Raw genomic sequence first — 17,111 nt, forward strand, 5'->3', positions numbered from 1 at the left:
ATTAGGCGGTCGCGTCGCTTGGCATGGGGCCCTTCTTCTTTAGGGGAGAGGGGAGGAGGAACAAGAAAAGGAGGTCTCTTGGCCGGCGGCCAAAACACTTTTTTTTTATTTTTATACCCGGTCTATCCTTCTCTCTCTTTCTCTCTCCTCTTCTCCCTGTCTCTCGCTCCCGATCGCCATTTCCCACCGCTTTCGCGGACGAAATAAGTTTATCAACAAACGCGCGGGAGATCCTCGCCAGTTGCAGGGAGCGCCGGCAGAAATAGAGCGGCTCGAAAATAACCCGCCAAGCGAAACGAGACGAGGCGCTGCTCGTCGACGAAACCGTTTCCCGATCTTCTTCGTTCAACTATTAATGATATCGCTCGTCCTCTCTCTTTCTCGACCACTTTTCGATTATATTATGACGTAAAGATGTGTGTGACAGAGAGAGAGATTAAAAATTATGTCCATCCGTGTTTGTTAGTTTAAAATTATTTGTAAAACAGAAGAATAGATTGATTGAATGAAATAATAATTGAGAGGTTGCAGTAAGAATTTGTAATTTTGATTAATTTAATAAACGTCGGATTTGGTAAAGTTTTTTTTTTTCCAATAAGAGTTTTATCGTAAGTGAATGAACGGACAAAATTAAAAATAATATACGTTTTAATTATTTTTATTAATTTATCAATTTACACTTTCCAAAAAATTAAATGACGTAATATTGGCTACCGTTATTATAAAAGTTAATAATTCTTGCATCGGTATGATCATTACACGCGCATAACCAATTCAAAACTTTCTAACAAAATGAATTCCTATATAATTATTCATGAATCCATTCGGATTTGACAAAGTATTTAAATATCTATCACGTATAATTTTATCCTGTGTGAAATCAAGTCTGGAGAAGATTCTCCAATTATCTGAGCGGAAATTGAAATTGATCTCATCTTAAAGATAGTACAAATTTCTTTCTCTGTAATGTAAGAATCGTTTAAACAGATAAGAGAGAACTTTTATTTCTCTCGTCAGATATTAACACTTTTTCTCGATACACGAAATGAATATTCTTGCAGACACGACTTTTTCCTTTAACAAGGGATATATTCATTTCTTATCCAATATAAAATTAAGAACCAAAAGAATTTATTTAAAGTATATTATTCGATTTGATTTTTTTTCCTATCGTGATGATATCATTTAAAAAAACATCATTATTTTTGCAACAAATTGTATAGGCCAATTTTTAAACATCGAAAGATTAATTATAATTACATCCTCTTTAAGAAATGAACCTTCTTATTAAATTCTATTCATCTTCTGAAAAATGATTAAAAATTAAAAACCAATCTTCAAAGTTGGATTACTACGCTCCTTCTTACTTAACGCACACTGTAATTTGATCAAATTTTCCGAAAGAATTTTTCGTAGTAAAAGTTCAAAAAAAAAAAAACGATTATTATTTCGATTTATTTACCTATTAATGAAAACACGTTCTCCTTCCACATATTCCATAGAATTTCTGTTTTTTTTTTTCCTCCCCCAAAGCACAACGCCATCGAGTCGTCGGCGAAGCCAAGGGTTTGCGTTTCATCAGGTTATTCCACGTTCGAAATCCGTGACGGGATATCGACAGTGCTCTCTCGTCGGTTAATCGTCCGTCAAACACGGGAAATGAAATCTGCCCGGAACTGTCGCGGTTAAACATTGCCCCGGGATTCGACTTTTTACCCGAGGGGAGGATGGGGGAGTAAAAAAAAAGGAAGGAAAAAAAAAAAAAATTCCACGGCGAAACGTAAATCCAGCAGCGCCCCGGCAAAAGGATGTAGGGAAAAATCCAAAACGCAAATAAAAATTTCACCATGACGAAAATTCATATCCCGTCCGGGTTATTTTTCCAACGAACGAAATCCTAGAAACGTAGTATCCCGTGACTTTCAATAGAGCGCATGCTGCATCAGGAATTCTATTTCTTTCCAACGAGAGAAGTTGGTTAAAAATTCGACTCTTCGTTCCCTGCGAGTCGAATTATTCATCCGTTTTGTTAATGTTAATCGCGAAAAATCTTCGTGTTAATTCGATCAAAATTTGAATTTGTAACGAATATTTAATAAGTCGATATAAGTTCATTTATTGTTTATTTTATTTATTATAGAAGAACGAATGGCGGAGAACAGAAAAATTATTATATATCAAGTCGATTCGGGATAATTACGAGGTTGTCGAAGTATAAAATTACTCGAAAACAAAATTTGTATGTAACAGACACTATCGAAAACAAGACGGCAATTATCGATCCGCATTAAATTTGCCCGCACTGTTCCATCGAGTATTCTGTTCTCGACACGAGTCGTGGTGTTTTGTACCCAACATTTTGAAATGAAATTGCACGAGCGACTTTTCGAATAATCGAAGCCAATCCAGACAGCGCCATATTGAAATCGCCATATTGGAATTTCAATCGTAATCGATTATCGACCGAGCTCTCGTTTCGAGAGCGCGTCAAACTTCATTGACCTGGTTCGAAACGAGTCGTAACGTAAACAAAGCACATTTCCGAAATCGTACCATCACCTAACCGTTCTAACGTTACAATATACCCGATAAACAGTTAATCCCAGCTTCGAATCGAAACGTCCCATTCCCTCCTCCAACGATCGAAAATTTTAACCTGGAACGATCGATTCGATATCCTCCCTACCGAAACGAACCATCTTTTATTTCTTCCTTTTATTCCCATTCGAAACAATAATCGGATAAAGTTTGTTCCGGGAATAATAGCGGGAGGCGAGTTAAAATGTAAAGCAAAGTACGTTGGCGCTGTTCAATTACGCAGAGCGTAATGCATGGATACGCGGCAGAGGGCCGAGGTGGGACAAACCGCAGTCGCTAGGAGACGCGGAACGTCGAGTTTGCGAATCCAGCTTATCCACGTTACATGCACGCGACCATGTATATTCTGGCTACACACGTATATATATATATATACATATACAGAGGTCTGTGCATCGGATAAACGCACCACCCCACACACGTATGCAACGCCGCGCGCCGCTCGAGTGCTTCTCCCCCTCCGGATAATAACAGTAAATCCTTGGTAATAAATCCCTCTCCCCTGCCTTCGTTTCCCCGGCCTCTCCTCACCCGTGGCCTTTCTGCCTCCTCCACCTGCCCGTGTTCCTCGTTTTCCTTCGTTCCTTCTGCCGCTGATTCCTCCGACTGTTGCCATTTCCGTTCTTCCTTCCGTCGCGTATTTGCGAACGGATTATCGCGCCCCTGGCTTACTTTTTTCCCGATGACGAATCGTTATCGCTATCGAGGACGGAAGATTCGTTTTTCTTTTTTCAATTGAATTTTAATTACGCGTCGACAATGACTGTATGTATGTGTTGTATATAGAGGGAAAAAAAGTGTGTTTTTGAAAAAAAGAAAAAAGGAGGAATTTATTTTTTATGATAATAAAAATAACGAAAGGGGGAAAATAAATGAAATGAAAAATATTATATCGGTGTGAATAATTCTACACGATTTTTCTTTCTTTTATTTTTCATTTTATTTCGTGATACAATATGACTATATTTTTTTTCTAAAGAAATCGATATAATTCGAATAAATAAGAAAAATATAATTTTGGAAAAGATCACGAAAGGATGTAATGAGAACTCTCATCGATCCTACCTAATTTCTCTTCTCAGAATAAAGGATCGTTAAAATTATCGTGTTTCTAAGGTCAAACTATAAAACGAAAAGATTTCAATCGTTTTTCGCGTCCCATCTATCGAATCGATCTAAAAGCCCGTGGTAGAGTTGGTGGGGCTGGCACGAAAGGTGGTAGTAGGCCAATTTTCCGAACGCAGTGTTTGCTCGAATCGAATATCGAGGATTCGATCGGGGTCAAGGAGACGAAAGCAGCGTCGGTGGAATCTCTCGAAGGTCGATCCTTATTTGCTCGATAGAGGAAGACTGCTGTTTCTCCCTTTTAATTTTTCGAGACTCCTCCCTGACTGTAATAAAATTAAATACCGTCAGAATTTCAGTTGTAGATTCTTTCCAACCCGATTTCCCCCATTATCGCTCGCCGTACACATAATCGTTGCCGTTGCAACGTAATCACTCACGAAACACGTTCAAAAGTCATCGAACGCGGCATAGATGTTCGTCCTCCGTAATCGCTTACGTGACGGCGACTGGAATCGATCGACCTTAATCGACGAGGATGAACAAGGGTACGCGAGCAACCTTCCCGCGTAAACACGGGACGGCCGATCGATAAAAGCCACCGTTACACGACGCGCTCGTCCCGCGCTCGTTATTAACAATTACTCCAAACTTCTCCGAGCGGAACCGTTCAATTCTTTTCCTTTTCTTTCTCTTTTTCCAGAGAAGAACTCGGCGCGCAACAGTCGGCGACGACGGGTGAGCGAGGGTGGCGGGAAGCTAGAGAAAGAGGCAGCGGGCGAGAGCAACCCATCGACGCGGCAGGCGGAGGACAGGGAGAATAAAGGCCCGCCGTCGGGCAGGCCCGGCAATCGCGTGCCACGGACCGTATTGGAGGAGGCGAACAGCGCGTCGACCAAGCTCCGGAAACGCGGTACCGTGGTGAAGAGTCCGATCGAGAGTCAAAGGCCCGTAAGACGAAGGCCGAGGCTCGGTTGCCAGGAGACGAAAACAGAGCCGGCCGAGCAGGAGGAGGAGGCGGAGGAGGAGGAGGAGGAGGAGGAGGAGGAGGAGGAAGAGGGCGAGCAGGAGGAGGAGGAGGAGGCGGAGGGGGAGGAGGAGGAGGAGGAGGAGGATATCGTCCTCGAGCAGCACTCGGTGAAATCGTCCGAGAAGGAGGAACGGCTGGGCTGTAGATCCGAGGGGGAGAATCGTGGCGACGGGGGGGAGGACGGGGGAGAGCGTTGTTGCGATCCTCTGACCAAGAGGCTCAGGACAAGCCCCTCGGTCGCCGCTGGTAGAAAGCTCAGGTCCGAGCGGAAAGGGGGGAAGGGGGCCTGTTGCGACGAGGAGGCCGCGTCCGATCTCGAGGAAACGGAAGAGGAGGGGCGGAGGGGGGAGGAAGAGGAGGGGGAGGGGCGGAGGGGCGAGAAGAGGCTAGAGGAGGAGGAGGAGAGCCAGTCGAGGGAGAGGGACAGGGAGCCGGAGCCGCCACCTCCGAACAAAGTAGACCCCGGGGGCGATACCGTTGCCGTGGTCGGTGAACAGCAGGGTGGCCAGTTTAACGCCGCTCGGAAGCGCGTCGCCGGCTGCCCGCGGGAGGAGGGGGAGGGGGAGAGGCGGCAGAACCAGCGGAGGCAGCAGGTGTTGGTGAATGGATCGTTGCTCGACTCGTCGTCGTCGTCGTCGTCGTCGGTGGCCGTCGTCGAGAGCAACGCCGTCGAGGGGACCAGCGTCGTCGCCGCCTCCTCGTCGCTCCTCGATCCCGACCGTTCTTCTTCGGCCCCGGTTCCGTTGAGATCGGCCAGCACCGACTCGAACGCGGCCGCCGGGGGAGGCTGCGTCCTCGAGGGGGGGGAGGAGGGGGAGAGCGAGGACGGGGACGGGGAGGAGGAGCGCGAGCGGAGGCGGAGGAGGCGGAGGAGGCGAGGAGGTGGAGGAGGAGGAGGAGGAGGGCAGGAGCAGGATCGGGCGCAGGAAGAGGAGGAGGAGGAGGACTCGCGAAGGACCGAGGTGACTACCGAGCCAGGCACGGAGGATAGCGTGGGCAGCGCGAGCGGCGCGAGGGCGGCGAGCGTCGAGTCGGTGGTCGAGCTGCTGGAGTCGAGCAGTCAGGACTCAGGCTCCGTGCTGGAGAGGCTGAGTCCGCTTAGTGGCAGCGGCGGCGGCGGCTCTGGCAGGCAGAGCCTGCTCCTGGAGCAGCAACGGGAGCAGGAGCGGAATCGGCACAACGAGAGCCCTGTCATTCTAGCCGAGAGACTGAACAAGCCGCCACCGCCGGTACCCGGTCACCACCACCACCACCTTCATCAACAGTACCACCACCACCACACGCCCCCTCACCACCACCACCAACAGCAACAGCAACGTTACTCCACCGCTAGTCCCGTGATACACCACCATTCTCAGCAGCAGCAGCAGCAACAGTTGCACCAGCACCAGGTAGCGAACAGCGCAACCCACCATCAGGCGCAGCATCAGCAACAGACGCAGCATCATCACCAGCTGACCCCTTCGAGCCTCCTCGAGGTGCAACAGCAGTCGCACGCATCCAGGGGCGGCGATGAAGCCGGCCTCATGGAAGTGGAGGCCGGGGCCGGTATACCTGGAAGCGGCGTGCTCGGCGGCGTGCCAGCGGCGGTCGGCATCCGGGCGGTCGGCGGCGTGGCCGGGAGCGGGGCGGCGAGCGGCGCGTATGGGGACAGCGGGTCGGACAGCGGGGTGAGCTCGTTGCGGAGCGCCGGGTCCGGGGACGAGAGAAGCGGGAGCAGGAGCTCCGCGCTGAGCGTGGACGAGGCGACCAACTCGTCGGCGCCCGCCGCGGCCACCACGCCTGCGAGGGTCTGGCACGTGCAGAGCGTGCAGCACACCTCGCTGCTCATGGCCCATCCTCAGCCACCCCCCACCGCCGGCCCGAGTTCGGCGCCCGCCGCGACCGCTCCGCCGGTCGGCTACCAGAGCCCCGCGCCTCCGCCCGGTCATCATCATCCCGCCGTCGCGTCCGAAATGCTGTGGAGGTCGCAGAGGTACCCGCCGTTGCCCCACTCGTTGCTCGGGCCCGCTCAGCCCACCACCGAGGAGATCGTCGAGCGGGAGAGGATACTTCGGTGAGTGTTGATTCTGTTGTTTCGGTCGTCGACCGCTACCGCAAACTTCCTTTTCCCCCATTTTTGTGTCGAAGGGAGAGAGAGAGAGAGAGAGAAGGACTTGGTCACGGATCAACCGCTATCGGTTTCGACTTTTCGAGCCGGTTGCCTCGGTCTCGATACCGCGCTTCTGCACCTTGCGTGCACGCTCGCGGCCAGGGAACGAGAAATGCCATCTCTCTCTCCGGGCAGCTGCCGCTGCGTTTCTTGCGCGAGCCTCCGAGGGCTCTTTGTCCGCTCTCGCGTGACTGCCGCCTATGAGAGGGAGGAGACGAAAAAGTGGAAGGAGGCGGACGTGCCTCCACGTCCTCTACCTGTCCGCATTTCCGGGCACCAGCTGCGACTCGCTGCCAACTTCCGCTCGATTATCGCGATGCGGGAGGACGACAGCCCCAACCATTCGCCAACCGATGACCCTCCGAATTCCTCGCGTATAAATAAATTCGAGCCGCCTAGGTCGAGTCGTTGAACCCTGTTCGTCGCCGGGGTCAATCTTTTTCACGGCTTTAAACTTCTTTTTCGTCCCGAATTTTCGAAACAACAGGGTGCGTTCGTACCTTTTTTCAAAGTTCGCTCTCAAAGTGAGAGAAGAAGTATGACGTAGCCGGTCATAGGTTCCACGATCTTCTTGGAAGGCTGAACGCGCTTCGACTCGAGCGTGTCGAAGACGTCCCTTTTCGAGCTCGCCCATTCGTTCACGTTCCCGCGAACGAGTTAATTAACGAGCAAACGAGCGCAGGTATTAACGAAAGGCAAGAGCTAATAATTAGCCCCGCGCGGGGATACGAATGTTTCGTGAAGCAAGCACGAGTCTCCTCTGTTTCTGCTTTTGGTCGCATTGGATCTTGTACACTTTCGCCCTGCATTTTCTACATCGTGTGCAATTATCCAGTCTTCCTCCAGGGGTCAGGAAAGGGGAATTCTACGTTCGTTGCGCGCATAATAAACGTATAAATATGTATTTAAAGACAGGCTACCGCACGAAAGGCTGCGCGACTTGTATTATGTTATATCGAGTAAATTGATTTGTCGCGGATAATTATATTATACGTTTATATCGCGAGAATGGAAGGGGAAATTTCTTTTAGATTTTGAAAATTTCTCCGATTCGTCGCGAGGAGGAAGATTTAATTAAAATTTCGAGAGGAAGAGAGGCGTTCCTGTCGGGTATCAAAGCTGTTATTCTGCTCCAAATACGACCGATTACGTGGCTTCTTCTCCGTGTAACGAGCGCGATTTAACGCTTATGCAAGTTCTTCTCTCTTCTCCGAGAGAGAAACTGGCGTTTGGGCGTCTTTTTATTTATCATCGATGCTTCTCCTTTTCCTTCTTCTTATTCGCTCTTGTTCGAATAAGAAAAACCAGGTTTCAAGATCGTTTAACCGGCACGAAGGGAAGGAATGGTCGAAAGCAGGAAGGTATAAAAGTAGGTGGAGCAAGAAAGGATCTCCCCTGTGCAGCCTCAATCTGCATGGAAATATGGGATGACTGGTCGTTGCCGGTTTTTCCTAAATCACTCCTTTTTTGTATCGTCCTGTTACAATATGCAGCTTCTCGAATTGCTCTTCGTTCTCCACGCGAAATCGAGGAGAAATCGATCTCCCCTTTGCTAGTAAAAAAGCTCCTCTCGTTAATCGGAGCTTTAATATTATTCGTGGACTACGTAAAAGTCGATCGTCTAAATTGGAGAGGAAAAAAAAACAAATTAAAAAATCGAGGCAGTGCCGAATCGTGAGTTGCGGCCGTTCGTTGAACGCGGCTTCCCCCTCCCTTCTTTCGCCTCTTTGACGATTCGAATGAGTTCATTACGCAACCAATTGGTATCCATCACGCGCAGACTTTCTTCTTTCGTCGTCGGTACTGTGGATGCCATTGAACACCGTGGACGAGCAATTTATCTCGAGGTCATCGCGTTATCGTCTCTCGGGGGGGAGCAGGAGGGGGACGCGTCCAAAGGCCGTGTGGGCGAAACGCAGACAATGATCAGCCAGTCGTTATGCGGTTCACGTGGCACACGTCCATCAACGAGGACGTTTTTGCACGCCGGTCACGCAGATGCCTGTAAAATCTGTCTCTCTCTCTTACTGCTCATCCCGCCCCTTGTAATTACCTATCGGCGCTTGCCACTGGATTCGAGGATTATATATATATGTATGTATGTACGAAACTGAAGTACAATAGTTTTCTCGTGAAATTGCGGAAATAGTTATCCACGGCACGGTTTGCTGATTTTATTAGAGGGAAAAAAAACTGCGAGAAATTTAGAGTGGTTTCTTTCTTTCTATAACGTCGATGAGTTTTTGCACGCGTGACGCGAAGGAAGCCGAGCGAGCACAGCAATGCTTATTGACGTTGCGCGAGATACGTATCTTTCTTTCGGGACGTGTGCACGTGCGCCGTCTATTTTCTTAGAGAGAGTATAATAAACGTATTTTTCCTCGGGTTGTGAAGCGAGTATAGAAAAACTTGACCCTCGCAGTGTGAGGGAGAGGAAGGCATTAATTGCTCGTTCTAAAAAGGAGAAATGTAGCGCGTATATATATATATATATATTTGATTTTTCGGGAGATATTAGAACAAGTGAATTAAATTTCGAAAAAATAGAATTTTGTTCATTAAGAGTAAAATTGATCTCTGAATGTCCTCAAGTGTGTATTTTTTCGTGTATGATTTTATTTTTGTTTTTTCGATATTTTTTATATATTCAAATTTGATGAATCGATTCATTGAAATTCGACATCTTGGATATATTGTAAATTGGTGGTTGCTAAATATGCAACGATATATGCACGAAATTCATTAAAAAACAACCGTAGGTTTTGAAATGTAAAATGTTGTGATATAAATGTCAAATGCACGGGAGAGAAGAAAAATAATTTGAACCTCTTTTCGAAGAAAGAAAAAATATTTGAAACATTTAAAACGAGACAAAAACAATTAAACTTTAAATGAACATACAGTTAATAAAACTTTAATACGAGCATATATACATAAAAGTAACAGGAATATATAAAACAATAAAAAATATTAAATAGGAAATTATACAATGTTCCTTTCCAAATTTACGCCAGTCAATTACTCTCTCCCGCCCATCATTTCATTTTTCCAAAAGTTTAAATTATTTTTTATATCATACCGATTTAATGTATTTTATTAACGTTTAAAAAATTAAAATACTTTTTTCGTATTAAATTCGAGCACCTTTTGCCATCAGGAATGATCGTAGTATAAATGGAATTGTTTTTAAAATTCAAAAAAATGAATAAAATCTTGTAATAATTAATTTTTAAATCAGTTAAACCATTCGAAGAAATACCAAAGTTCTTTTACTCTTTCTTTCATTCTGCCACGTAAACTGACAATTGTTATTACATCCCCCCGAATAAAGACTAATTACTCGGGAGAAAACATCGCGCCGAGAGAAAGAAGCGAGGAGGAGGGAAGAAAGATTGGAAGAAAAAAGGCGGGGGGAGGATGGCTAGAAGAAGACTTATTGCCGGGTTAATAGGGTGCACGCCGGGGAGGGAAGAGGAAATTCAGCGTGTAACCAATTCCGAAGGTTCGTTCAGCTCCATTGAGCTCTCCCATGTCGACAGAAAAATCAGCGTTGCACCAATGACTTCCTATTTCCTCCTACGTGGGCTCTATTCGGGTCACTGACTTAACGAGTGGAATCCAGCCTCGAGACCGTATTCTCGGCTCGAAATCGTGTACACAAATAACCCTGGGTATAATAATGCACGAGGATATATAGCTTGTCTGCTATAATTGAAGCGACGTTCTGGTAGGAACGCGCCGGATCGCTGCATAAATATTTGATCCTGAAACGTTTCTCCGCCTCCTCTCTCTCTCTCTTGCGCCATTTGTCACACCTGCTTCGATTTCGTTTAATCAATCGCTACTTTACCGATCGAGCGAAGGGAAAGATTTTTTTTGAAATCGGAAAAAATGAGCGCGTTGTTTGAATTCTGTGAGATACGACTGTTGGGATTACATGACGAGAAATCTTTTAAGGTTTCAATATCGTTTTCTAAAGTTTCGAAAGAGAAGTATTAAATTATAAGCTTGGTGAATTTATTAGATTCGTTTTAGCCTAATTTATCGGAGAATTTGAAATATAAATTCGAATAATAGCAATTGCCTCATCTTTGCACGTTTTTGCACTTGCAAGTTGATTTTTTCCATACGTTTTAGCAACTCGTTTCTTGAAAAATCCGATTTTGAATTGCAAATTAAGGCACTATAAATACTGCTAGGCATCATTGACTATTCATTCAATGATATTCAAAATTGTATTAATAAGATCTAAATACATTCGAAAGTCCGAGAAACTAACAAATACTATCGAAAGCAAAATTTTAAATACAAGATTTCACTCTCTTCCTGTCAAACCGTAAAACTTAATAAACGAAATTTTAAATATTTATCGATTAATAATTTTAATTACAACTTTAAGGATAAATCTTCCAAGTGTTCAAAGAGATTTTCGAATAGAATCACAATTTTCAAATTTCAAAAATCAAAAGATTTCACTCTCTTCGTCAAATTTCCAGTCAGCCGTAAAACTTAATAACGTGATAAAACTTTAAATATTTATCGAATAATTTTAATCTTCAAAGATGATACAAAATCACAATTTTCAAATTCCAAAAATCAAAAGATTTCACTCTCTTCCTATCAAATTTCATGTAAAACTTGATAACGTGATAAAACGAAACTTTAAATGTTTATCGAATAATTTTAATTACAACTTTAAGGATAAATCTTCCAAGTCTTCAAAGAGATTTTCAAATAAAATCACAATTTTCAAAAATCAAAAGATTTCACTTTCTTCCTATCAAATTTCATATCAAACCATGTAAAACTTGATAACGTGATAAAACGAAACTTTAAATGTTTATCGAATAATTTTAAATCTTCTAAGTCTTCAAAGTTCTTCACAATTTTCAAATCGTGTGTAAATTTGTGTATTCGAGTAATCGATAAAGATCGAGACGAAACAAATTCCCTCCCACTTGAATTCGCTTCGAAAAGATCTCCCTCGAGATTCTCCCTGGGTAACGACCTATCCTCCTCCTCCTCGAGCCTGCAAAGGAAAACGAAGCTTCTAATTCGAGAGACCATTAGAAAGATGAGCTAGCAACCCTTTCTTCGCCTTGAAGAGAAGAGAAAGAGGGGGGCGGGCGGCTAGGTCGAGGCTTTTCACGAGTGGAAGAACGCGCAACGAGATTTGCGTGGCCAAGAGCCATAAAACGCGTCACGCACACGTGATGCACTCGTTCCTCGTGCTCGCGTGCATTTGCTCGAATGTGCTCGTGCGTGCTTAGCTGCGTGTTCCTCCGAGTGGTTCAAGTGGCGAGCCCATTAGCGTGGATCGTAAAGGTCCTCAACCTAGTGAGTCACCGCGGAGTCAATAATTACTAGTAAAGATCACGCGAGCCTCTTCTCTTCTCTCTCCCTCTCTCTCTCTCTCACCGATGTATTCAGAAGCGTCAGAGCAGTCGTGAAACGAAAATTGCGGCAACACCGCAATTCGAGGAAGAACGGTGTCAAGATGGGCGCGAAACTTTTCCCGATTAATATTTTCACCGGCTGCGAGAAATTAGAAGGATCAAATAGGCCGACCTTGGTCTTGAGATCAGTCGGAAAATCGTGGTGTGTCACCTTGGAGCGAGAGTGCGTGTCGCACGCAACACGTTTTTATAACAAGGTTGCAGAAATCGATGGGGGGAAGAGAAAAGGAACGATCGTCCATTACCGATGACGCGTGTTGCGGCAGGTGTGTATCGTGTGAAAACGGCCGATGCGTCTATAGGAGAGAGCAGAATTATGTGTGTTTAAAAGCCGCGTGTTCTCTTTATTCGCCGTGACTATTGAAAGAAACGTTACACGGGACAAGTCGTGCGTTACGGGTCGTTACCGCTTAATTTGTATAAATATACCGTTTCGATGCACCTGAGTCAAATGCGGCTCGTAAAGTTGGCGGCGTTACTGCCTTCCTATCTGAATATTTAATTTTCCGCCTGTAAATTTTCCTTTATTGTCGTTCGAGTAACTTTTTAAAAGTTGGAGATTTCCTTTCCTTTTGGACTTCTTATCTAAGGAATTTCGGAATAACGAGACATCGAGACATTGAGATATCGAGGAGGAGGTTAGTCGAAAGAAATTAGGTAAACGTTGCGTCATTTAATAGTTTTATCGTTTAATGAAATCTTGTTATTTTTATCGTTGGTTATTATTGGCACGTAGTGCAAGATGGCCCTCGCGATAATAAAAGAATGATATATGGAGATATTGCATTTACGATATATGCTATCAAAGTGAAGTTAAATTACGTTTACACAAATTTTATTGATCAATTAATGTAAATTTTATGCCTCTGCCGAGATATATTTCTTCATTGATAATATAATAGCCAGTTAATATCTGTCATACCTCGCATGCTCTCTCGAGATCCAACCGCTGCGGATGTACTTTCTCCATTAGCGTCGAAACGAGCTGTCTCTCGAGCTTCAATTTCATTTTCAAATCTTACAAAGAGAAGTAAATCTGACGATTACGAAAAACACCGTTTCCTTGCCCGTTAAAAATTCTCTCGATGAATAATCCTTACGTGTATTACCGTAACACACACACAGAAACCACTTTTTATTTCTTTATAATTGCAATTTATAATCGCCTCGTAATAAAAATATACGAAAGCATCTCATTAACATTCGCGGAGATATCAATTTTCTGCGAACCCGTCACATACACATCTACCGAATATCTCCGACAGCCATTTCGTGTCGTAAAATATCCTCCGAGCTGTTAACCGACGAAGAATCACGATTTCGCGATAATTATTCGAAAACGTAGTGAACCGAAGACGTGGCCAATAATACGTCGGCCGCGGGAATGTTAACTCGTTCGGTTGGCAAGAATAATCTACGCAGTTCCGAAGTTAAAAAATTCCTGAAAGTCCAGATATTCGAGGGTCGTAAAGCGTGCCACCGTTCAACACCGTGTTTCCATCTTCTCTCTTCGTTTCGTTAGCGCGGCCGTGGTGGGGGAAGGATGCGCGCGCAAGATGAGGAAGTTTGTTGCAAAGTTTATGCGATTTCAGACGGTGCCGAAGAGAGATGGAATTGCGGCGTGGTACGGTTTTATGGGCCGTTTCGTTTTACTTTCCTCGTAAAAAATCCCCGCCCCGTCGTTACTCTCTTTCGAAAAAGCTGGACCGAATAGCCGAGTCCCGCCGATTAAACCGAACGAACGTGACGGTGAGAGTAAACAAGCTTTGCTCCGCTAATCGCTCGATCGCGTGTTTTTCGAGTCAATGATTGAGGAACCTTTTTAAAATACGTTTCTCGTTTCTCCATCGCCGTATTGATGACGAGCGGTATACGTGATTACAAACGACGGCATCGTTCAACCGATTTTGGAAAAACTGAGCAATATATTTTATGGAATAAATATATAAATGTATATATCGCACGTACGTGTGTAAGATTACGTTAAGTTGACTCGTTAAAATCCATTATTTTCGAAAATTTGATTTTAAAAGCGTGTAACGGGATGAAAGATTTAATTGAATACGTGAAGATTATATATATCAAGTTCAACTTTGTTTTTTTACATTTTATAATTTTATAATTTATTGCACTACGAAGAACAAGAAAAATATAAATAGATGGATCATCGTTTCGCGTACTCTTTCAATGCAGCAAGTTTTAATAATCGAAGATTTTTTTTTTAATGTTCCGAACAAATGATTTTTCGTCGTATGACTTGATGGCGATTTAAATTAACCGGTATGTTATAAAATATATCTATATATGATTCAATTTGAGAAAACAAAGTTGACCTTCGAATGTCCTTCACGCATCCAGGGAAAGTTTACATCTCATTACGTGCCACTCGAAACTAAATGTTTTCGAAACATTTGCTAGTTTTATCAATCATTTTGATCGCTACTTAAATAAGTCGATTTAAATAGGTCATATATATATCCTGTATGTGTGTATGCATACACATTTAAATATTGAATATTTATAATAGATACTTGTACGTGTAAAATATTTCATTATTCGTGAAACTTTTCATGAAAAAATAAATCGGAAAGAAGAAATAAAATTTTTCCAAATAAATTTTCGAGAAGATCGAATTTGATAATTTCCTGTATTATATATTTACCACATACTCCGAAAATACAATTTTTCTCCGATATAAAACGATCTTTTATATAAATTATTTTCTAAATGAATCGGTCAAGTCATTCCTCGATTTCACGAGCATCAGTTTGGTGATCTTTGATCGACACGAAGGAATCTCCGTCTCACATTCGATATTCCGCGACAACACCGGTTTGGCCATAACCTCTCTCGCCCGGCATCGAAGTTTTTTTTCGCTAGAAAGCCACGGACGCAAACTCTAAAAATACGCGCTGTAGCCTAGGCATCGAGGTCGTCACGGACGAACGAGAACGATCGAAGACTCTCGTCGCGAAGGAAAAAAACACCGAGATCGAGTTGCACGCCGCGCAGAAACGAAGTTGGTGTAGTAAGAGGCGGAGAGTGGAGGGGGAGGGGATTACGTAGGTGGTGAAACAGATTTCGGTGGGTGGAAGGTTGTTGAAGTGGGAGGGAAGGAAAACACGTTCGCAAAGTATATCCAGAATCGCAGCCAAGGACGTGGAACCGGATAATTTTTCGAAGAATCTTGAATATGTTTGATTCGATCGAGACAAGGAATACGATTTTTGATTTCAATCAATATATATATATATACATTCTTTCATTCGTAAGAACGAAACAAAATATAATATAAATTCATTGAATCTTGAAAATTTAATCGAGAAGATTTCTTTTAAGAAAATTTAGCAAAAGGGTTTGCTGGAAGTTAGGTTAGAAACGCAGCATTCGAGGGAAGATTTATAATGGGCCACTTTGAAGTCGATACGTGAGTTGGCGGTGAATCGTGGCTGCGACGAAATCCAAATCGATTCGCGACTAACCCGGTCGTAACGATGTCAGTAAACCGCGCTGGCGCGTTGTAAAGGGGACGAAAAGTTGCGAAGCGTGTCGGGGCCACAAAGAAACACGGATGGAGAGATAAACCGAACGAGTGAATTCGATTTCGAGATCGCTGGTGCGCATCGATTGTTCGTCTTTGTTTACCTAGAAAACAGGCTCCTTGTTTCGACTTGTTTCGGTTGTTTGGCTAGAAAGAAACGAGATCCCCGACTCTTAATAACAGCGTAGCCCCGCCGCTGTGTAAAAGATATTTCGATATTTCATTTTGCCACCGGAAATTTGCATTTCCACGAGTATAGATGAAGAGTATAGATAACTGTAAATAAGATAATATTCTCTCGTTTCAGAAAAGAAAATGGAATTTTTAATTTTAATATAAAAATTATCTCTGAAATAAATAAATTACAAATGGCCCAGTTCAAAAGTTGGATTAGATGAGGAAATTGTTGCGGTGCTTTTGCAATAATTTTTTGCATAAAAATCAATCCTTTGAAATTTTAAAGTAACCACTTCGTGTAATCCGATACAAGGTATTCTTACGTAGAACATATATTGTTCAAACACAAGTTAAATCGAAGAAAAAGTATCATACAAATTGCATTATAAAAATCTCGTTATGCGGGATTTAAATTAGAGACCAGTTTGCGTAAACATATATATATATATATTTTTTAAATAAGATATAAATTAGACTCTCAGTCGAGTCAAGAAATCGATTTTATTCGATATTAAAAAATTTCGATGTTTAAAACCGACACGTAAATGATTAAATGTATCGTAGATTAATTACATTGCGTTGATTACAATCAATCAGCAAGATTGTTACAATTTATAAATCGCGTTACATCGAAATCACGTGTTATACAACGATTATCTCCGCTTTATTATTACGAGAATGCATTCTTCCTTATCCATTACCAACCTATTAATTAACGAGATGAATTTTTCAATGATTACACATCGAACTCGATCCCATCGCTAATCTTTCGATTCGATCGCATGCGTAGCAGATTGGCGCAAGCAAGGCGGCCATCAATCGGATAATATTTTCATTGAAAACGCGGATGTTCGTTAACGCGGAATATCCTTGTTGATAGAGAAATACCAGTGGCGCGCAGAGCAAGCAGCAATGGTGTATCCAGCCATCGAACGTAACGCCAGAAACTGGAACAACCAGTTATTCGACTCGCCACGGCTCGTCTCTCCGCAAACTTTCCTCACTCCTTCCTTCTCTCTCTCTCTCTGTCTTTCTCGCGCGCACACACACCGACGGAGCGCGAGTCGTGACAGCGCGCCGCGAATGTTTGTA

At 43.7% G+C, this 17,111-nt stretch overlaps 1 protein-coding gene and 1 long non-coding RNA gene across 7 annotated transcripts in view; one reads left to right on the forward strand and one right to left on the reverse strand.

Annotated features, from left to right (window-relative positions):
• LOC107998431 (serine/arginine repetitive matrix protein 2) overlaps window positions 1–17,111 on the forward strand; it is a 234,111-nt gene that overhangs the window by 135,304 nt on the left and 81,696 nt on the right. For all 6 annotated transcript variants that reach the window (XM_062077623.1, XM_062077626.1, XM_062077625.1 and 3 more), the window contains one exon: window positions 4,367–6,749. In XM_062077623.1, the coding sequence (XP_061933607.1) occupies window positions 4,367–6,749 (2,383 nt within the window). The remainder of the gene's footprint in view (window positions 1–4,366; window positions 6,750–17,111) is intronic.
• LOC133666487 (uncharacterized) lies at window positions 3,514–14,986 on the reverse strand. Its single transcript, XR_009830693.1, has 2 exons — window positions 13,224–14,986; window positions 3,514–3,989 (listed from the first exon to the last, which is right to left on the reverse strand). It is a non-coding gene; the product is annotated as an uncharacterized LOC133666487 (long non-coding RNA).

This window comes from Apis cerana, linkage group LG7, assembly GCF_029169275.1.
Source record: "Apis cerana isolate GH-2021 linkage group LG7, AcerK_1.0, whole genome shotgun sequence".
NCBI lineage: Eukaryota > Metazoa > Arthropoda > Insecta > Hymenoptera > Apidae > Apis > Apis cerana.